At 37.3% G+C, this 23,565-nt stretch overlaps 1 protein-coding gene across 1 annotated transcript; it reads right to left on the reverse strand.

The window, feature by feature from the left end:
- Positions 1-2,916: 2,916 nt before the first annotated feature.
- On the reverse strand, positions 2,917-23,220 carry wapla (WAPL cohesin release factor a). The gene is made up of 20 exons (XM_065288209.2): positions 22,754-23,220; positions 21,748-22,163; positions 18,776-19,385; positions 16,706-16,998; positions 16,492-16,607; positions 13,991-14,110; positions 13,736-13,900; positions 13,354-13,490; positions 12,680-12,791; positions 11,842-12,069; positions 10,573-10,684; positions 10,392-10,489; positions 10,221-10,297; positions 7,727-7,890; positions 7,503-7,618; positions 7,184-7,420; positions 6,859-7,066; positions 6,200-6,288; positions 4,721-4,816; positions 2,917-4,629 (listed from the first exon to the last, which is right to left on the reverse strand). Exons 2-20 carry the CDS (start codon positions 22,139-22,141, stop codon positions 4,564-4,566), a joined length of 3,438 nt encoding a protein of 1,145 aa, XP_065144281.2. The 5' UTR covers positions 22,142-22,163; positions 22,754-23,220; the 3' UTR covers positions 2,917-4,563.
- Between the last annotated feature and the right edge of the window lie 345 nt (positions 23,221-23,565).

Here is a 23,565-nt window from a genome sequence, read left to right on the forward strand (position 1 = left end):
CACTTCCTGTTGATGTTTGAACTGTTTTCAAACAGACAGAGCGTAGCTAACTCCTCCCCCTCCCCCTCCCTTCCGTGCTTTCATGAACGCGCCCAACCCCCACCCCCAAATCCTTCTTGTCGTTTATTGGCTGGAATACTTTGTTTCGTTTTGTGCTGCTAGGTTTGGCCATTTGTTGATATTGCCGTTTGTGAAGCCTGGGCTGTCTACAGAGATCGCGTTTTTTTACAGTTTGATCAGCGGACAGGCAGCAAGCAGATAGTGAGGAGATGTTTCCGGTATGTAACAAAAAATGTTTTATGGTCTAAAACGCTTCAATTCGCTTAGAGCACCTTTAACGGCATCATTACAGTGCTTGTTTATTGTTAAATGCGGTAGTTATAGCACTTTTTATGATTGTGATGCAAATTTTATATGTTAATCAAAAACGAAATAAAAAATGACTTTAAATAATTGTATTTGTTTGTAACTACCCGCTCCTCTAGTTCGGGAAGAAAATAAGCTGTTCTTCCATCTACATTTTTTTTAAACCATGCCTTTCAAAAATGAAGAGCATTGTGTTTATTGATTGTCTACAGGTTTGGCGCAGTCATTGACTCTACAGCACTGCCAACTGAAGAAAGCTTTGATCTGCTGCCTCAACACTGGGCAACAACGCTGATTTGTAACCCCGGGAAATGTCTTCAATAGGATGAAGGGATCTTTTAACACTTTACCTTTTTTATTTGTTCAGCAATTTATTAATTGTTAAACATATTTGTAAAGATGCTTGTTATTACATAATCACTGTTGCGTCAGCAGTTTAGCAAAGACCCTTAAATGGAGTTCACCCAAAAATTTAAATTCTGTCACCATTTACTCATAAGTTGTTACAAACCTAGACGAATGCACAAAGGAAGATATTTTGAGGAATGTTTGTAACCAAACCAATCATGAGCCCCATTGACTTCCATAGTAGGAAAAAAAGAATACTATGGAAGTAAATGGGGCTCATGATCGGTTTGGTTACAAAAGTTCCTCAAAATATCTTCCTTTGTGTACATCAGACATTTTTCCAGGTTTGTTACAACATGAGAGTGAATCAATGATGACAGAAATTTTATTTTTGGGTGAACTATCCCTTTAAGATGGTGCTGGGACTGGTGCCCAACATAGAGGGCTTTAAGATGACTTAAAATTATTTATGTTAAGACAAAACAACCATTACATCAAGCTAAAACAATTAAATAAAGCTATTACTTAATGTTTGGTTATTTATAACAAATACACACACTTCTAGTTATGGCAAGCTATAAAATAATTTATTGGTGTATATTTTCATGGACTGAAAGTCAAAACGTTTGAGATTCACTGTTATAGGACCAAAGAAGTGAACTTGAACCACAGCGCCCTCTTTTGGAAACCAGCTGTAAGACTCAGATTGATATTGCAAAATGTAAATAACTATGAATATAGTAAGATGAAACAGACTACCATTAAAAAGAGAAATGAGTTTCAGATAGATATGCACAGAAGTTAAAATAAAAAAAACAGACTGTCAATATAATTCTGGCCCTCAAGCGTTCACAATTCATATACACATTACACAGACATTATGCAAAAACATCGAGCACATCAAAGACCATTTTCATTTATAGCTCCCCAGCTTGAAATTTAAAAGAAATGCCCTTCTCTGTCAAGAGATTATAGTTTTCAGTTGTACATTACATTGCTTTTTGGTTGTTTTAATACTGTTGTTATTGTGCATTCAGTCTCAGCATGACATTTGACCAAATAATAATAGCTTTTCAGATTATCTTCAAAACATGATGGTGTGTTTTACACAAATACAAACCGGGACATAAAAAACACAGTCAACATGTATTCAAAGTAGCAATTATTTATTCAAGGTCAAATTATTTACAATGTAACCAAAGACAACATCTTGGAAAATGGTACAAATCCTTTAATATATATATTTGATATATTTATATTTTTATTTCATTGTAACTTTATCTAAAATAATGCAACCAAGGGGGAAGTATAAAAAACAAGGTTGAAGGGTGAAAGTAGTCTAGCGGTCAAACATCAAATAGCAACTATTTACAGAAATATGTACATTTTGAAAGAAAGGAAGGAAGAAAGCATCAAAATTCAGATCTGTAAATTAACTTATCGTAAAACTCGCTTCAGTTTTACAAAATAGAAGAAGTTTACTCCATATGGCTCTGCAAAGATCTGAAAGGAATATAGGACACTTTTGCTTGGAAAAAAGATGCATGTTTTTTTCTTTCAGCAGCTTCAAGCCATACCGCATGACCACATTCAGCTGAATACATACACAAAAAATGAAAATTACAAATAAATTTTCCACACATCACATCAAAGAAAGAAAAAAATCATAAAATTAAACAAATTTCATTCTATTATATTAAAATCAGAGTGTTTAAATTAAAGAATACATATTATGATGCATTTATTTACCTATTAAAATGCTTTAAAACAACAATTCAAGAGTCGTCTTTTTTAAACGATACATAAAATGGGCGCCACAGCACAAACTATAAAACAAAAATATTTTATCAAAAGAAACTAAAACTCATTTATTGGTAACTCAAGGTGTTTCACATTGGATATTTGAGAGATGACTTTTCACATATAAAAAAGATCAAACTATAGGAGATTGTGAATGATCAAAAAGCCACAAAGGACACGAAGTTCCATCTTTTCAAAACTTTTATCATCAGGTATTTTTGTTGTTGTTATTAAAATCTAATAGTTAAATTTTTAGTAAAGATGCACCGATGTATCGGGCGATTTTTTTATGAGTTTGAAACCATCGGCATATGGGCAATAGCACGAGATACCGACTGTTTATTAATTAACTACGTAAAGGCAATAAATTGCATGTTTGTTGCATAATCCAGCATTTAAAAAAAATTATCATCAAAATAATTTAATACAAAATAAAATCTGTACAAATTATAGTTTGTCAGACATGCGATGGGGGAAAAAAAAATAGTAAATCACATAGTTAGTCACGTGAGAGATTACTCATTCATGTGAACCCTGCAGTCAGAGTTATGGGGCATACACACCAAACGCGAGTTCAACGATTTGCATGGATAAATTACATAAACTATTAGGCACACAATTGCCAGAAAACGCGCTATTCGCCTCAAACGCACCTTCGTGCAATAATTGTCATGACACAAAGTTAAATCCCGCGAGTAATCTAGACCGAACAACGCGATGCTACGCGTTCGATGTGTACGTAGCATAATGCAGGGTTCACACCAGACCCGGTAAAGGCGGCAAGCGCAAGTGATTTACATGTTAAGTCAATGCAAAGACGTGATTAGCTATCCTGCGACGCGGAACGCGCGAATTGAGCGTTGCCGCGGGAAAAGCGCGAGTTGAAAAATCTGAACTTTGGAGGATTTCCGCACCACGTTAACCAATCAGGACCTTGACCTTTTGGCGCCTCTACTGCGGCTGGTGTGAATGCACCATAAGAGTCCAATCCATGTTCAGTAAAAATAATAATAAAAAAATGCACAAATAAACTAGCTATTGGCCAACTGTATAGTATTGTATACAAGTTTAAAATCAGTATCGGCCAATTGTTGTCTGTTTAAATCGGTATCGACAAAAAAGTGCATCCCTAACTTTTTGTATCGGAAAAAAATAAACAAATGACAAATTTAGTGTTTCATAGGAGTCGTCCATTGAAAAGCTTTTTTTTTAAAACAGAACTAAACAAATCGCTGTGCTTTGTGAAACAGCTCAGTTACGCTTTCTCATAAAAAAATCAGCTGTTATGTTGATAAAATCTTTAAATATACATCTATTTCATTCCACAATACTCAATTGTGAGTTTGCAAAGTCCTCGGGCTACTGCCCATGATCACCTCCGAAAGTTTTTTCAATGACCGGATCCATTTACACTGTATGGCTTTAAATGTGGGCAAGTAAAATCCAATTATGGGGGCGGTTTCCTGGACAGGGCTTATCCTAGTCTCAGACTAAAATGCATGTTTGAGCTGCCTTAATTTTAAAACCTCTTTCCCTGACATATCTTAACATATATCAGTGTCATTATTTTATCTCAAGATGCACACCTGGATTAATCTAAACCCTGTCCGGGAAACCGACCCCAGAGGTTCATGTTAATGCCAGGTGTAATGGAGACCCGAACCATGGTTTCAAATGAATGTTTAAAAAAAAAATCAATAAGTTACAGATAAGTTTAGTGTAAATCCTTATTATACCATAAGCAAACACAATTCATTCTTTTTGTCCAACATTCTTTTGTTCTACTACAAAGCCCGGTTTGCATTCAAAACAAGGATCAGTTCTTTAAAACCAAAATATCATAAAAACACACACCAGAGTGTGTGAGCAAGAAAAAGAGACGGCTTTCGAAAACCACACGATGCAAAATGAGTGAAAATGCGAGACTCGGGTGGCTTGACTGAAGCGAAACTGACCCATCTTTACCACCAGAGCTGCTGTCTCCTGTCCTGAAGGGCCTAAGGCACGTTGCCAGGTCCAGATTTATCCCACGGAAGAGGGACACCTCTGCTAACAGTGCTCCAAATAATCAATCACCCGTGAGATAGACTTCTGTCCTGTGGTTCCAACAGAACACTGAAAGAAAGAAAAGAAGAAATGCACTTATATTGAGTCATATCTGGCTTACACATCCTCTCTCTTATTTGCTATCTATTGTTGCACTTACTGTCAGATTCATGAAATTAAGAAATTTCTTTAGCATTTCAGTCATGATAGAGAAATCTCCCTTAGGAAGGCTTTCCCGCACCGTTTTCACATTCATCTAATGAGAGAAGAGATCACAAAAACAAGCTTTGTTAAAGATTTGTAGGTTTATTATAAAAAAATCTTACGCAATTCACACCACCAACGACTAGCAGTGTGACATGATCTCATTAATTTCCAGTGATGCGACATAGTTTAACTTTATGCAAATGATGAGCGACTTTCAAAAGTGACAACCAATGAGAGCGAAACAGTGTAGTTTATCCGTCTATCCGTCTCTTATCAGTTATTGCAGTGGACGGGACTCATTTGTAGAGCTGCCGAACGATTAATCGCGATTAGTCGCGACTAATCGTTTGCAGAATAAATGTTTTTGTTTACATATTAAATGTGTAATGTGTATAATAATTATATATATATATATATATATATATATATATATATATATATATATATATATATATATATATATATATATATATATATATATATATATATATATATATATGCACACACATGCATGCATGTATATATTAAAAAAATATTTGCATGTGTATAAACACTTAAATATTTAAATATAATTTATATCATATATAAATATAAATATTATATATAATATCATTTTTTACTTTAAATTATTATATATACATAATATTTGTTGATGTACAGTGTAAAATAATTATGCAAACAAAACTTTTAATCTGCAAACGAATAGTCGTGACTAATCATTAGGCAGGCCTACTCATTTGTTTATGACAACCAGGTTTAGAAATGCCTCCTTACCACCTCATTAAAAAGTATGGCTGCAACTAACGATTATTTTAATAATCGATTAATCTGTCGATTATTTTTCGATTAATCGGTGAATCGGATAAAAATAATCGATTAATCTGTCGATTATTTTTCCGATTAATCGGTGAATCGGTTAAAAAAAAAGAAAATCATTCATTTCCAATCCCTTATTCAAAACAGAACTAAAATCTTTAGAAATTGCACAAACATGTTTCTCCTTGAACATACCTGAGCTGTTACAACAATAATAAAATAAAATAAAAATGGACTTAACACAAAAAAATACACATGTATGCTTTACATCTGCCAAATATATAGACTTTTTTATGATGCATTTCCCATGAATTTCTCCGCCCTGTCTATGATGCGCCGAACTCTGCAAGCAACAGTGCACGAGAGAGACCGAGTGCGTTCACTCCGCTACGCGCTTAACTGAAGTTTTTCTTTTTTTTTTATAATCACGCGACACAACATATCGATAAATGAAATTTGTTGCCAACTCTTTAGTAATTGATTTTCATCGATTTAATCGATTAGTTGTTGCAGCCCTAATTGAAAGAGACGGGCGACACACAGTGAGAAAGTCAGTGGTGGCCTGAACCAAAGGTTTGATACTACATTTGCCAAATACATAAATGTAAATGCTCACCGGACTGCCCTGACACAGACACCCAAGCAGAAGAGCTGTATATGATGCCACAATGCTGTCCTCCATGTGTTTCCCAGCATGCTGCAGTGCTGAGAGAGAAAGAAAGAAATGTTTATACAGTATAAGCATAAATGATAATGCAGGGCAGAGAAATATCACCAATCCCTGATGCTATTGACGATGCCGTGAAAAAAATCGGCTTGTTGCCCATTTATGTTTTTATGGCCCGTCATAGCTTCACATATACATTACCACATTTCTTGCACTTGAGACACTGCCACGCATTGAATGCTTTTCTCTCACGTGGGAGAGCTTGGTTGCACTCCAGGGTTGTTCTCGCTTCTTTGCACACAATTTACAGCATGTGCGGGCATCAATGATGCATTTGGATTAATAACATTGATTTGCAGCATTTGTTTACTTTCTCTGGTTTAAGAAGGTCTTGGTAAAAAAAACGGAAATCAGTCTATTAACATGTATGGAATCGAGTCGAAATGGTCTTAGTTTTTTTGACCCACAGTCCACCTATACCTACTGATTCCCACCCTGACCCGCATTAAACTATTGCCTCTCAAACCTGGATGTTATATGTATCAGTGATCTCACACGATTGGACGATCCGACTATCAGCCAACACTAACGTGAACTGTTTTTGTTACCTTTGTTGAGATCGAGTTCTTCTTCCTCTTCCTCCTTCTTGTCATTCTTGTCATTTGTGTCATTGGTTTCTGATTCAACCCACTGGATCTCTCCAGAGGTTTCTTGCCATTCTCCGCTCTGGTCTGCCTGAGATTTGGGCGCCTCACTGATGAGATCATCAGTCTGCGCCTCAGCTAACACGGCAGCTTGCTCCCGTTCCAAAAAGAGCTGCAGACGCAGAAATACTTGCATTAAGACATTTCAAAAACACATTGATAGTCCAGTCAACACATTACAGACATTGATGTTGTGCAGAAATCTGATTGGCTGAAAGCCGAAACACACCTGCACCAGAGCCACCAGGGCATTGAACATTGACTTCTGTGTTGTGCTTCCCTTCTCGCCTTCTCCCTCTTTTTGCTCTTCAGTCTTCGTCTTCTCCTCTCCTTTTATCTGCACATCATTCTCAGTCTTCACGGATACCTCCGTATCATGCAGGTAGCTCATATCCACCTCCATCTCCACCAGATAATGTCGGTTTCTGGCGCTGTACTCCACCAGATTTATTAGAAGACCAAGACCCTGTGCATGGGAAGATTCGTCATCAACAATCGTAGAAAACGTCACATCACAAATCCCGATGATTATTTTCATGAGCTCTCACCAGCACGCGAATATCAAATCTCTGCTCTTGAGGCAAATAGCGAGGAACCTTGAGAACGGAGTCCAGAGCTGTCAGAATCAGACCATCTTGTTCACCTGTTTTTGTACTGCCCCATTCTAACAAGCCAAAGACAAATGAAAAATTACGTTTCTGTCAAGTTATGTTGAAAATATAGTTTGTATAGGGGGATAAAATGTTCGAAAACGTTTCAATTTGCGTCTCACCGTTATCATGTGTGAGGTTGAGCAGAACCCCAATAACAGCCCTCATACAATCCTCCACAGCTTTACCCACGTTGCTATGACTGCTATGCGAGAGGGCGGAGTCAGATGATGAAGAGACCTCTCGACTGTAACGCTGGATCATCTGTTCACAATGGTGCAGAGCCCTAAATACAGCACAACAGCACAATCCCAAAAGTTAACACCAAAACAAATAAGGTCACCTACCTGGAACACTGCAAAAAATGACTCTCTTACACTGCAAATAAAGATTTTCAAGAAAAAAATTCTTAGTATTTTTGTCTTGTTTTCAGTAAAAAATATATTAAAATTCTTAAATTAAGATGCTTTTTCTTTATGAGCAAAATGACCCAAGAAAATAAGTCTAGTTTTTAGACAAAAAAATTCAAATTTAAGTGATTTTTTGCATAAAACAAGCAAAAAAATCTGCCAATGGGGTAAGCAAAAAATCTTGAACATTTTTCACTAAATTCAAGAGAAATTCAAGAAAAATTTGCTTACCCGATTGGCAGATTTTTTTCTTGTTTAATGCACAAAATCACTTAAATTTGATATTTTTGACTTATTTGACTTATTTTCTTGGGTCGTTTTGCTTATCAAGAAAAAACATCTTAATTTAAGAATTTTTAGAAATTTTTACTGAAAACAAGACAAAAATACTAAGAATTTGTTTTCTTGAAAATCATTTTTTGCAGTGTAGTATTTTTGTCTGAGTAAAATAAGTCTAGTTTTTAGACAAAATTTTTTTACATTTAAGCAAATTTGTGCTTAAAACAAGCAAAAAAAATCTGCCAATGGAATAAGAAAATTTTTCTTGAATTAAGTGTTTATGAAAAAAGTTAACTTATTTCAAGAATTTTTGTCTTATTCCATTGGCAGATTTTTTTTGTGCTTGTTTTAAGCACTAATTTACTGAAAGTTTATATTTTTTGTCTAAAAACTAGACTTATTTTCCAAGGTCATATTGCTCATCAAGAAAAAGCATCTTAATTTAAGAATTTTTAGATATTTTTACTGAAAACAATACAAAATACTAAGTAAGAAAGTCATTTTTGCAGTGAAATAGACATAAAGCTGCTTATTTTGAAAGTCAACTACACTGAAAAAAATTATTTTCAAGAAAAAAAATTCTTAGTATTTTTGTCTTGTTTTTAGTAAAAATATCTAAAAACTCTTAAATTAAAATGTTTTTTCTTGATGAGCAAACCAACCCAAGAAAATAAATCTAGTTTTTAGACCAAAAATATCACATTTAAGTGATTTTGTGCATAAAACAAGCAAAAAAAATCTGCCAGTTGGGTAAGCTAATTTTTCTTGAATTTATTGTTTAAGAAAAATGTTTAAAATATTTTTTGCTTACCCCATTGGCAGATTTTTGGTTGTTTTATGCAAAAAATCACTCAAATTGATATCTTTGGTCTAAAAACTAGACTTATTTTATTGGGTCGTTTTGCTCATCAAGAAAAAGCATCGTTATTTAAGAATTTTTCAATATTTCTACTGAAAACAAGACAAAAATACTAAGATTTTTTTCTTGAAAATAATTTTTTGCAGTGTTTGAACTCAATACAACAGATTAGGGACACTTGCCTCAAATCGCTATTGACTACAAAGCTATGAACTTCATTAAAGAAACAAAACGCAGCCCAGCAGTAATCATCTTGACATTTGCGGTCTAACATGATGAACTTGTTATAGTCTTGACATTTGCGGTTGAACGTGATGAACTTGTTACACGAGCGGTCCTTAACGGCTACAGTGACAACGTTTTAACAGGGATGAATTTAGAAATTTTACGAAAAAGCAAGCATAACCCTTACTAAGGGGTCATCTCTCAATTTCTCCCCTTTAATGCAATATCACTAAAAATAAAATTAAAGGTGCCAAAGATTGCATTGAACTAATCTGTTAAATTGTTTTCTGATATCTCCATAAAAGATATTTGGGTTTATTAAGGGCAAAAAATTATCTAGAGATGGTTTTACATGTCCATTTACAACCCTAGGATTTGCCTTTAGAATGAAATGGTCTATTATTACCTTATTTGAAAGGGTCATGAATAATAATGTTGAGCTCTGCTCTGATTGGCTGTTTCTCAGAGAAGCTCCTTCAGTAGCTCTGTGTGTGTGCAAACAGACCTTATGTTTAAGCCTGTATCAGATGAAGATACTAAATTTGAGGAATAATCAATTGTTTGGAGTTGTTAATCGGCGTTGCTGATTAAACCATCAAGAGTGTCATCAAAGTTGGCGGCTTCTCAACTTTATGCAAATATTAAGTGAAAAACAGCAATCGCTGTAAAAAGTAGGCACCTGGTGGATTACTGAGCTGATATCACATCTCATTTACTTTAAATGTATGTTATATTTAGGGCTGTCTTGAACATTTGCAGATATGTTTAGACATTTTGAACTTTAGGTGGTTGATAGCTCCAAAGAAGTGTTTAGTAAAACATATCTGACAAACCACACATCACCTTGCTGAGGACACTATGAGCTGGGAGTCTTTGTAAGCGATCAGATAAGCCTGGTTCTCTGGGTTGTGCACAGATACCTGGATTTCAAAGAGAAACGCACATTAAATATCACATGGAGGAAAAAATGCACGCACGAATACATAGCACACACACTGGCTGAGGTTCACTCACACTCTCCAAAACCCGCAAACAGCGTTCGGCTCCCCAGAGAGACGCCACCAGACTCTCTTTATCGTCTTCTTTACTCAAGTTCTCCACACACTCTTTTACTGAGGACGAGAGACGGATAAAGAATTCACAACGTTGTATGTCATAGCAATTATCCAAATACGCAAACGTTCCCTTGAAGTACCTTTATCAACGATGTGATCCAGTCCGCCCAGTAAACGCAGCTCTTCTTTAAACCAGTCTCCGGCTCGTTTCGACGTAAGAGACAGAAGCGTCTCCATAGCTAAATGACCCGTCTAGAAGACAAAACAATAAATCAAACAATGTTCTTTGTATTATGCAGAATAATTTCATTGTAAAAATTACATTCTAAGTATTTATGTCTTGTTTTCAGAAAAATATCTAGAAATTCTTAAATCAAGATGCATTTTTTGATGAGCAAAATTTTGAGCAAAAAAATTAGCAAATTGGCATTTTTTTAGCTTGTTTTATGAAAAAAAAAATCACTTCAATTTGATATTTTTGGTCTAAAAACTAGACTTATTTTCTTGGGTCGTTTTGCTCATCCAGAAAAAGCATCTTAATTTAAGAATTTTGGGATATTTTTACTGAAAACAAGACAAAAATACTAAGATTTTTTTTAAATACTTTTTTGCAGTGTAAGAAAATAAGTTTATAGACAAAATTATATACAATTAAAGTGAATTTGTGCCTAAAACAAGCAAAAATATCTGCCAATGGGGTGAGACATTTTTTAAGAAAGTTTTTAAGAAAAAGTAAACTTATTTTAAGATTTTTTTCTATCTCCATTGGCAGATTTATTTCCTTGTTTTAGTCACAAATTCACTTAAATGTTATATTTTTTGTCTAAAAACTAGATTTTTTAGGTAATTTTGCTCGTCAAGAAAATGCATCTAATTTAAGAATTTTTAGATATTTGTACTGAAAACAAGACAAAACTACTAAGTAAGAAAGTCATTTCTTTGCAGTGAACATGCCACACTGCAAAAAAAAAAGAAAAAAAATCTGCTGGGGTAAGCAAAAAAATCTTGAACATTTTTTTTAAATACTAAATTCAAGAAAAATTCAATAAAAAATTGCTTACCCCATTGGCAGATTTTTTTGCTTGTTTTATGCACAGAATCACTTCAATTTGATATTTTTGGTCTAAAAACTAGACTTATTTTCTTGGGTAGTTTTGCTCATCAAGAAAAAGCATCTTAATTTAAGAATTTTTAGATATTTTTACTAAAAAAAAACAAGAAAAAAAATACTAATAATTTTTTCTTGAAAATCATTTTTTGCAGTGTGGGTACGTATAAGTACATATTTTAAATTTTTTTTTGCCGAAAATGACGATTGTTTCAGTAGATAAGACCCGTATGCCTTGCATTTCATTGATTTAAAAAAAAAAAAATTGTGGTTTGGGTTCTAAAACGTGCGAGCCACTCACAGTGATGTTCTCCAGGTCCAGATGTTTGTTGTGCACCGTTTCACAGAGTTTACGGATCTTCTCTTTAACTTTGCTAATCTCTTTAGCTGTCAGCTGGTCTCCAACGGAGTCATCCTGTTCAAGTTCCAACAGCCTGATCATCAGCTCCAGACAAGACCGGTCTAGATCCATGTTCAGCCGGTCTCGACTCAATATGTACATCAGAGACGCTGTGCACAGAGCCAGGTTCTACAGGAGCAAGAGAAACACAGTTTTAACATATAGGGCCATAATAAAACAGCTATGACCATTGCACCCAACGATTTTGTGTGTGAAATATTGTGTTACAGTTTACAGTCAGTTAGGGACTATTTTTCCAGCGAAGGTTTTGATATTGGAAATTGTGATAATTCTTAATTCCTTTATAACATAATTTATTATGTTTTATAAAAAGCACACTCAAACTAACTACAGCAAAGTCACCATAACAAGTATCCTCTGGTGGCTTAGGGTCTAATTCAAAACATCTGCCTCGACTTATTAACTGGATTTAGTTGATTTTTCACAGTGCATCCTTTAATACGCAAATAAATACAAGTCAAGCAAAATGAGTCAAGGCAAACATTTTCATGCGCCATCTGTGTAAACCGAACGAGGCGTCTGTTTGCCTTTCCACCCCGTCTGCAATTACATCCAATTAATCTTCAAAAATAAAGTAATAAAGTATTATCATTACCAACACAGTTACAACATTGTGCTCACTTTGAATTCTGCCTAGCTGTTTGATTTGTTAGTAGATTAAGGTTAGTTGGTCTTGTAGTAATTGAATTGTCAGCCGTTCATCTCAGAAGACACTCACCGGGTGCTGTTGGGAATCACTGAGCATTTTAAAGACCTGGGCCACCTTCCCTCTGGCCCTCAAGTGCATGCGAAAACTCGGCACAGCACAGCGGGCGGCCAAACTGATTATACTGAAAAATAAAGACATGCACAAATACACCTGTCAGTCGCTGATCTGCGTGTTGACGAGTTAAAGAAGATGTCCAACTAGCAAAACCACTTGAAAATGGTTGATGCCACACCTTATATGGAGCTGGTTTGGGCGTTTTTTAAGCAAATTACCAACCTTGTGCATATAGCCACTGATGACAAACGTTCAAAATTCGTTGACGTAAGAACAACTATAAGAACAAATTCATGTACGTACGCACATGTTGTGAATTAGGCAAACAGCTTTCGTGAGAAGTTCAAATGCACGTATGAATCAGAAAAAAGTTCGCAATTATTAGTGAATGAGACCCAATAACTTATATTCAGGAAAATACGTTATTTCAAAGTGTTGATGAATTTGAACAATTATACAAAATGTATGATTATTCGAAAAGGAATAATGAAGCCACAGACCTGAATCGAAATCTACAAACAAGATGTATTAAAACAAATAGTTACAGACTGCCATATAATTGTGTTGGCATTTCTGTTATTTTTATGTATTTACATGGGATGGGAAGCATGGGATTGTGTGTATATTACCTAAGGCAGCGTGTGTTGAGTGGTTGTGTGCTCTTCAATCCCGTCTCCAGATACTCAAAGTCATCGGTGAACTCCTGGTTCTCCCCAAACTCCACCACATCATTAAAGTGCTTCACATGCTGGACCACCGTGTATAGCTGCATTTAAACAGAGGAGCAATAAAACATTTGAGAACGCCTATCGCTCAACTAAGAACCTAACGTTACAATTTTAGTGATTTCAGACAGCAGTATGGCATTTCTTTTTTGTATAAATAGTACTTTTGGTTATTAAAAGGCACAATGTGTAAGATTTTGTGACCATGTAAATGCTATGGTGAACAGAGCATTCATTACTTTTTAAAACAAAATGGGTAGTACATTTCCCAGCATGCACTGCTTACCTCTTTGTGCTCCTTTCTGCATTTGAGTGCAGTGACAATGTCATGGTATGGCTCAGTGGGCATAGTCACCGACTTGATGACTTTAGGAGGAGGAGGCGGGGCTTTAAACACTCCGTCGTCCTTATGAGAATTCGTATCCTTGTTGCTGCTTGACACACTGGGCTTCTGTGGGACAGAAAAACCACTACTAGGTTAGCAGGCAGAAGAAATTACATGGCATAAAGATTACTAACAGTTTCAGTTTGGTTTACGTACAGGTGCTGACACAGTGTGAGAGGAAACAGGAGCCGGCACTTCCTCCGGTTCGGGTTGATTCCAGTGACGGGCGTTATATACGGCTTTAGCAGGAGACTGCGTTGAACGCAAACACAAGCTCTATAAAAAAAAAAAAGTTTACAATAGGGCATTAAAAACAAACACTAGAAAAGGCAAATAACAACTGTTGTCTGTATAACTTTATGTAAAACCATATGATTGCTTGTTGTGTGATGAACAGACAAAAGCTACGTTTCATTAAAGATTTGTGCAAAACTTTAGCGTTATTTTCTAAATGTTGACCAAAAAATAAAGGCGTTTCCTTTAACTGATGTTACGTGACTAAAATTTTATTTTGTTGTCTCACGATAAGTCGCTACGGTTGTGTTTGACCTCATACTGTGCCATGCAGACCGACATGCGGATGATATCAAAATACAGCAAGTACGACTTAGGGATGCATACCGATTAATCTGGATTAATCTATGGCAGAATAAAAGTTTTTGTTTACATCATATATGTGTGTGAACTGTGTATAACAACTTTGTATAGATAAATGCACACACATGCATGTATATATTTAGGAAATGTGTATATACATTTGTATATTTATGTATAATTTATATTATATATAAATACCTAATATATAAATATATATTTTTCTTAAAATTATACATGCATGTGTGCATATTTATATATACATAATTATTATTATTATACACAGTGAAAACACATATATGATGTAAACAAAAACTTTTATTCTGCTATAGATTAATTGCGATTAATCGGTATGCATCCCTACTTAAAAGCATAAAGAGCAGTCGTCTCCCAAATCGCTCTCGCTGTATTATGATGTCATGCGCTTGATGGTTCTTGTGACGCCACATCATGTCGAACACACATCTTCTGTCTTGTCCTCCAACCAAACATACAACAAGCTTGTTTGACTTCATGCAACGCCTCAAGAATCGACAGCTGGATGACGTCATAGCACCACGAGAGCGATTTGCGAAATCATACGGAGAAGTTTGCTTTTAAATCGCTCTCACGGAACTTTGACGTCATCCGGCTGTTGATTCTTGCGGCGCCGCATGAAGCCGAACAAGCTTAATGTCATTTTAAAGAATGATCATGTGACTTTTACGCATGTTAGGTGACCTGTTTATGTGAACATATATAGCAGTTTTGCAATTTAGCCCTTTTTCAAATGGCCTGAAAAACCAACACACCCAAGCGTAAAAACTTTTTCTGATATATGAGAGTTTATGCGAATTGGCGTGTTTCCATTGGCAGCATTTTAAATTTTCTCTTTTAATTTTCCCAATTTAAAGGGTAATCATGATATCATGTGCATGTCGTTCTGCGTGGCGTTGTACTAAGTCGAATGAGTTAAAATGACTTTTCACGAGACCACAAAGAGGCTGTTTACACTTGGCATTAACATGCGTTTTCGTCGATCGGATCACAAGTGGACGACGTTAATGCCAGGTGTAAACTGTGTTCAAAACGTTTTGAACGCGTCCACTTTCGACCACTTTCAACCACATCCAGAGGTAGTCGAAACCACTTTCGATCAGATCGCTTTGGAGCTGCGGAACGCAATGTGGTTGAATGTGTTCGAACATCCACACGCGACCGCATTCTCTCCGCCCATTTATCTACTCTGAGATATTAAACACAAATTTTACGTCTTTTTTTACTTCTGGCGTGAACATACGGTGAACAGCGCTATTTTTAGCCTTTCATTGATAAAACTACTGCGGGTGTTCTCCGTAGTTTCGTTTTGAAAGCGTGAAAGTTGCGCAATCCTATTTCATCAATTGCGCTGAAAATTCAGAGAAAGCTCTAACATACACACGTACAAAACTCTGTGCAGCATGCATACTTGCTAAAGAAGCAGTGGACTCCGACATAAGTCGGAGACTTATGTCGGAGCAAACATTAGTTTGCGTCCATATAAACTCATAATTACTCTCGCTCGCGTTTGAATGACAGCAGAGAGACTCGCCCACCGTCTCACGAACCCTCCCCTTACAGTATTCAGGACAGAAGCAGTCGAAAGTGGACAAAAGAGACAGATTTAAATACCAGGTGTAAACGTAATGTGTCTCTCTCGTCCACTTGTGATCCGATCGATGAAAACACATCTTAATACCAAGTGTAAACAGCCCCAAAATTATGTTTTAGCCGCATAACATTGGTTAATCGAAAGGGCGTCTTTTGCACATTCTTTTTTTAAATAACGGTAAAAGTTTGCCCTTTTAACCCCTGAGCATTCCTGTAAAATGTAAAAAAAAAATGCGTAGAAAGGACACTAATTGTACCTGCTGTGTTGATTGTATCTTAAAACGAATTACATAATTTGAATCACTTTTCGAATCACGAACTTTGAGTGGATGGAAATGCACACAGTGTCAAAGACCACACTAGAAACAAAGAGTCCAATTAATGTTTAATGATAACTTAATTCAAAAGCCTTGTGAAGCTTTTTTTGGCCTTACTTTTTTTGGCCCGCTGAAGATCTTGCGTCCGATCTCTTTTGATTTGTCGCTTTGCTTTCCCTGCGGTTCCTTCTGTGAGCCCGAGGTGCCCGTCTCATCCAACGACTCTTGAGAGTCTGACAACAGAAAAAATTATTTTTGTGTCACACAGGATGAAAATAAAAGGTTTAATGAAAAACCATCGTGAATCAGTTCAGGTGTGTATAAAAAGAACCTGTGTTTGCGCTGCTTTGGCTCAGTTGACTCTCCTGCGAGTGGTTGCTCTGCGGGCTGTCAGCGCTGGTCGACAGGGCCATAGCTTTCTTTTCCTTCTTCTCTTTAGCTTCTGAATCATCCTCTTCCTCACTGTCGCTTTCGCTCAGATCGTCAAAACCAAAGTATTTGATCTTGTAGCTGGTGCTGCCAGACACAGTGGCCTCTCCGTCTGCGTCCTGAACATCATTCTCCTCAAAGCCGAAAAACTCCAGTTTCGTCTCTTTTTTGCTTTTATTCTGTGTGGGCCTGAACCTGAGGAGAAAGACAGAAGATTTTTGGAAAAGCATAAACAAACTGATATAAAAATATGGATGACAATTATTTTGCAGTGTGCTCCGAAATCAACAGGTATGGCGTATTTGCAATACATCATCCTGTCTAAGTTTGAACTGCTTACCAATTGCACAAAAAACATTGATTTAAAAAAAACAGACCACTGTATAGGATAAAGTGAGTGTTTCGTCACAATAAAATCTTTCATTTCGATTCTCCTAGCCAGCGGGAAAAAAAAATGCAACACATAAGTGAGCAAATGGTTAGAGATGCACCGATACCGATACTGGTATCGGCCTCGATACCACATTTTCTAAAGTACTCGTTAAAAGTCCCCCGATACCAGGGATCGATACCACGGTCTGAGAAATGTCTGTTTGAGCGGCGTGTAAGGGGTTAATGCCTCTTGTGTTGTCCAAAGAGGCAGAGTTTACAACAAACTGGAAAACTAGTCCCTTGTTTTTTTGTTAAATTATATGACTAAAGCTGTTACCTGTAAATTTAAATCATGTTTTTTATTAAGTACTCGGTATCGGTAAGTACTGAAATGCAAGTACTCGTACTCGAAAAAAGTGGTATCGGTGCATCCCTACAAATGGTTTGTTTTTTTTGGATGATAGTAATGCTTTGTTTTTACATCGTGATGCTTAGACACAGATTGTGTGAAGATAAACAAAGAAGCATTTTAAAAATATGGATATAGATTTTATGCATTGCATCAATAAATCATATTGTTAGTCATCTGATTAATGTATTGTGTATAACACATCTGTGCTCACCTGTAGTAAATATATTTAAAAATATTAGACCACAGAATACTGCAAAAACAAAGACTGGAAACTATAAACACTGTACAGTATAAAAGATGAAAAAATTTTTAAACTTTTGAAACCAGGCACAAAAAAGCACAAACTTTGCAGACCGGAATAAATAAGTACTATTATAAAATGCTTCCATATCAACAAAAATTAACAGTATATAAGTCAACACCAATATCACAGATATTCTGTGTATATTTATATATAACAAAGCACTAAAATACCACAAAATGATGGTTGGCATGCAAATTTGTCTAGAAGAAATAAGAATATATCAGCCATTCCACCAAATCTGTGACATTTCTGTCCCATATGTATAAAAATGCAAGAAAACTCTCTTAAAAAAAATTTTTTTTTTTGCATTTTTGTGTGGGTCCATATCCCATCTTTGCTTTAAATATTTTTTACTTTTTGAAAAAGTCATTATTTTAGATAAAATGCAAATTTTAGTCATGTTCCCAGGATTTCACTGTTATCCAACACATTCCCTCCTCTGAAAATCTGGGAATATCCCACAAGTCACATTTTCAAGAGGAGGTTACATCATCTGGATCTATTGAAGGCCACGTGAAGATCAAAAGTTACTTTTCTTATTTGCTTTTCTGTTTATTTTATGATATTGATGCAATGACTGGGAATGTCATTATATTATTTCTTTGATGTTAAAAATTGTAAACCACTATAATTTGCTTAGTGTCTTCTTCATGCTATTAGCACATATTTAATGCAACTACATTTCATGTATTTCCTAAATCTATGCTAAAAAGATAGTCTTGTTACTAAAATGCCTCGATCCTCCATTAAGAAAGCATGTTTTTGTTTATATGCGTGTTACTAGATTTAGTTAAAAAAGATAAAAAGTTAACTTTAATTTCAACACGTTACAACATGCAAACTGCAACGATTCGGTGGAATGGCCCACATTCACCATTATGTACCTGTTAGGCTTGGCAGGCTGTGTGTCCGTTTTCTTCCTAAAAGTTCCTGCCTCTCCAATATCAGCTTGCACCGGGGTGACCAATTCATCCACACTTCGTTCGATCGAGTCCTGGATGGTGACGTTACACACCGACACACATGACGGATGAAGAATCGTGTAGTCTCTCACTCGGCCTCGACCGGCAGGTTTGACCTCCGTAGTCCCACCAGAAACCCCCGCAACGATGCTGTTCGCGGGGGCAGGCGTCGGCGCAAAAATCACAGCAGAACTCACCGCATCGCCGCTATCAGACCCTTTATTCCGGTTGGGTCGTTTGTACACTCTATCGCTGGATGGTTTAAGAAGCGGAAGCTGTTCAAAGTCGACGGGTTCTGCCGGAGGTTCCGGCTCAGCGGGACATGGCTCCGAGCTCTTGAGTCCATCTTGAGAACTTCCCTCTCCGGCAGACGGTGATGAGTCCTCCTCAGGAGAGTCCCAGTCATCCGAGAAGTTTCTATTGTGGGTTTTTAAGCTAGAAGTCTGGGAGAGTGGTTTGCTTACAGGAATGCTGGATTTAGTCCAAGCCCCTCCGGATACGGCAGCGTGCGATGATGCCGCAATCGTTTTAGCTGCATGGAGTGGAAAAACAAAATGTATAATGTGTTAGAAAACAAAAAATACATTTTGATAAATGATAAGCACACAGTTGATGGTACCCATCGACTACTATGGAAGTCATTGAATGCCGCTTACGATCATTTATCAAAATACAGGGTGAGGAAATTATGACACATTTTTATTTCTGGGTGAACTCAGATCTCATTAAACCCCACAATGAATGTTTCATTAATACAATTAGAACTTGAATGATCCTTCGAGGGTTATCACAGCCTAAATTCGTGTTTCTCTGATTGTCATAATTAGCCTTGCTAAAGAGTCGAGGGAAAGTGAGGGTCTGCGGAGGGCTGAAAATATCCTGCCGAGTCCCAGAGCCCATGCCAGTGTGCTTACATGAGCACCTCATCTACAGACAGACGACTTCAGCAAAGCTTCTGCTATTCTCAGCACTGTGTGAAACAACCATCAGAGGCTCTCGATCCTGCGGCGGGACAACATGCGGACAAATGTGACTTAATGCGAGGTCATAATGACTCGATGGCCCTTTCACACAGTATTTTCGGTAAATTACTATGAATGACATTACCAGTAAATGTGCCATTCACACACGCAGACGCAATGGCATTCTGTCTATTTTTACCAATAAGATATAATTCACACATCAGTACTAAAAAAGAGAATTTGAAGCTGACGTCATGCATATTGCATGCTGGGACGGTGCGGCCATGTGTGAATGATCGTGCTAGCTGCTTTTGGTTGCCACCTGTTCAATACCAGAAAACTCTTTCAGAGAGCGGAAGTTTCCACTAAACCACCGCGTGGGGAGGTCGGTGTTGTGCTGTAAACAATGGTGTGTTATGAATTTATATCCACGGTCCGAATTTTTGCTGTTTATACTTCTGTGGCATACGCTGAGAGTATGCAATGTTGCTCTTGACCAAACAACGTTGTATTAGATGACTACAAACTGAACTGTAGGGGAAAAATTGCTAACCTGCGTCTAAAACATTAGACACTAAGGGGGCCTGCACACCAAGGCATTTACGCCGGCGTATGTTTTCAATAGTTTCCAATGGAAGCGCCGCGTTTTTGAAAAACGCCAGAAGGTGGCGGGTTTGTCTGCGCTGAGCGGCGACACTTCGTTTTATCCACGCTTGGCGCCAAGAGTTAAAGTGTTCAACTTCGGATCTCACTTTTCACTCGGCCATCGAATCGGGCGGAGAAAATATCACAACAACCAATCATTCAACGACTAATAAACAAAGCAGAAGTATCATAGCAACCAAAGCGCTCAGCTGAAAAAAGCTGGCAAGCGCTTACACCCGACGCTTGCCTGGCATTTTAGCCGCCTTTAAACAGTTGTAATTCACAGTAATTGTATAGTTATTTAAAAATATATAAATATTATAAGCAATAAGTGTTTTAACCTATTTTATTTTTGTCACTTATTTAATGCAATGACATTTGTGTTATAACGGCCTCATATCGCTTTCACACTGCTGCTGGTATCGGCAAACCGGCTAAAAAAATCCCCTGCATATCAGTCGACCACTACCTGACAAATGGCGCTTTTCCATTCCATAGTATCCCACGGTTTGGTTTGGGTCAGGTGAGCTTACTTTTGGGAACTTTTTCATTGGGTGCAGTACGTGGTACGACATAGGACCACTGATGAAGAGCCACGATCACAGATTGTTTCACGATGGCAATCTTTCGTCTGGGACAGCCAATAATTGGCTTTAGCGATGAAAAACATCCACAGGTTTAGAACCAGTTAAGATACCAGTTTTTTCCCAGACTTGCAGTTTGTAGCGGCACACGTGCGCATTATATGTGTATATGCAACTTAAATGAGGTTCAGCTGAGCGCGTCGACTGACGATGCCACCGGTGTTTGTAAAGAAACTGTCATGTGATACAGAGGTAGTGATAAACACGATGTGCAAACATCTTTGTGGTGGTCAATTTTTATTTTGTGGCAGACTGAGAAATAAATTAATGTATGGGGATGTTAAGCATTCCAACAGCGCAAATATAATGGCCTCCCACTGCAAAGTGTTACTAAACTCGATGGAAAAGCTAACCAAGCCAAAGTGAGGTAAGCTGACCTGACACAAACCAAACAGTGGGGTACTATGCAATGGAAAAGCGCCATAAATGCCTGAAGTGACACAGTCCCTGCAGTGCCAAATGACCAAATCAGCAACCTAAAGCACTATAACATTATAATTAAGCACATATTATAACAGCTTATCAGGACTCTACAACTACAAATCCATAACATATATATACTACAACCGTTCTTACAGCATTACAGATACATTAAATATATAGACGTGCTGCTGGTCTGATGGTCTTTGCTTTGCTTTCCTACCTGGGCTGTTTGGAGCAACCACACCTCTGTTGACGTTCGAAGTGCTTTCTCTGGCCACTGTTGTCTGAGGTTTGGACTGCTCGTTCTCGGACCCTGCCGCATCTGAGCTCGTCTCAGACTGGGGTGTACCTCTGGACTTGAAGGTTTTGGACTCGTCATCGCTGTCGAAGCCGAACGGGTCCTCTGAGCTGTCGTCATCGTCAAATCGGGACCGTTTGGTCAGCTCTGGGACCTCCGGCTTGAACGAGGGCCGTTTGACCCCCAGCTGGGCTTTATAGGTGGTCTCTCCCCATTTGGTGCTAAGCGTCGCCTTCTTATTGGAGAACACCTCGTCAAACTTCGAGCTGGCCTCTCCTCCCTTCCGAGTGTAGGTTTTACTGAATCTGGAAGTCATGGTGACGCTTCTTTCATATTCTCTAGGAAAACAGAAGAGATTGTGAAAAAACCACATTCTACCCCCACAGCACATATTTGTGGTTATAACATTGTGTTTATAAACGCAACAATGGAACTGAAATAGATCAATGATAAAGATGTTTATTATTTCATATTGTAAGTCTAAAAATGATCAAAGTAAGTGAAGGACACATTTCTGTAATACAACTTCCGGTTTTAAACACGTGACCCGATTGGACCCCCATCCATCAATAACTAACATTACAAGTCAAGTAGAAACATTTGTTCACTCAACAGGCATCTGTGCATCTAATAAAGCCCTCCATCTGTTGTCATAAACGTGACTTTAAGGCAACAAACCCTAAAGAAAATTAGACACTAAACAATACTGTCTCTTTAATAAAGCTGCTTTAAGTACAGCGCTGGGTCATAATAACAGAAGAGGCTCAGCGAGCCCTGCAGCTTCTCCACTGTTTCTATCAATACTATCGAAAGTTTAATGAATGTAAAGGTTCAACGAAAGCTTAACCACCAGTTTAAAGTATTAAATGGCGATCCGGTGTTTAAAGAGTGCGACTGGATCGTGTGTGAAAGGGGCTGGCACACTCACCGATTCGCCGTCTTTCCTCTGGGCCTCTGCGCTCCGAACAGCCGGTAAAAACAAACCCAGCCGATCTGCTCAATGAGCAAACGCGCGAAGCAAGGCTACGACACGGCGCGACCGACAAGCGCACAAGTTAAGCACGATCGTGAACGACTGCAGTTGTTTATTTGTGGGGATCTGGATCAGTCGGGCTGCGATGCGCCATTAGAGTCGCCCCTCCTTCACCGGACTAAAAGTCTAGCGTCACAGCAGAACGCAAGTCAACCAATCAGAGATGCACGCACTAACGGAACGTGCAGGAAACGTATTTCGGATAGGAGGAAATGAAAAAAGAAGGCGCGTTCTAATTGGACGACGATATAGACGAGTGGGCGGGGCTCGTTCGTTTGTGACTTCGGATAGGTTGACTGTTGCGAATTCAACTATTTTGTCCATCTCAGCGGCATACTTAATGTATGTATGAATGCAATAAAAACACGCATAGTATAATTTTGTTATCGTATTTTATAAACTGTTAATAATTTCTGCTTGTTTTACAGACGTTATAGAATACAAATGAGCAATATTACAAACTGTCACACTTGTTTTCCCGTCCACATATGAAAACGGTGAAAAACTATTTAACACTTGACTGAAGTAATTTCTGCACTTGATATATTATATAAGCTAATATATAAACATACCTCCAGAGGTGTCAATGTACATTTACAAATTCATACGTATTTTAAATGCATGCATGTTTCACATTCTGCCAGATCTGTTTATTGTGATATCTGCTGCTGGTTTAATATTTTATAATTTTCTCTCATTTTACTGTG

The sequence above is a fragment of the Paramisgurnus dabryanus genome, chromosome 17, assembly GCF_030506205.2.
Source record: "Paramisgurnus dabryanus chromosome 17, PD_genome_1.1, whole genome shotgun sequence".
In the NCBI taxonomy this organism is placed as follows: Eukaryota; Metazoa; Chordata; class Actinopteri; order Cypriniformes; family Cobitidae; genus Paramisgurnus; species Paramisgurnus dabryanus.

What these genes read in the sequence shown, in the direction of transcription:
- wapla (XM_065288209.2), bottom strand. Translation starts at nt 22,141, where the DNA reads ATGACTTCCAGATTCAGTAAAACCTACACTCGGAAGGGAGGAGAGGCC. An exon ending in TGGACCTGGAGAACATCACT is followed by an intron (nt 10,685 to 11,841) that starts GTGAGTGGCTCG and finishes TTTGTCTTCTAG; the next exon opens with ACGGGTCATTTAGCTATGGA. An exon ending in GGATCACATCGTTGATAAAG is followed by an intron (nt 10,490 to 10,572) that starts GTACTTCAAGGG and finishes TCTCGTCCTCAG; the next exon opens with TAAAAGAGTGTGTGGAGAAC.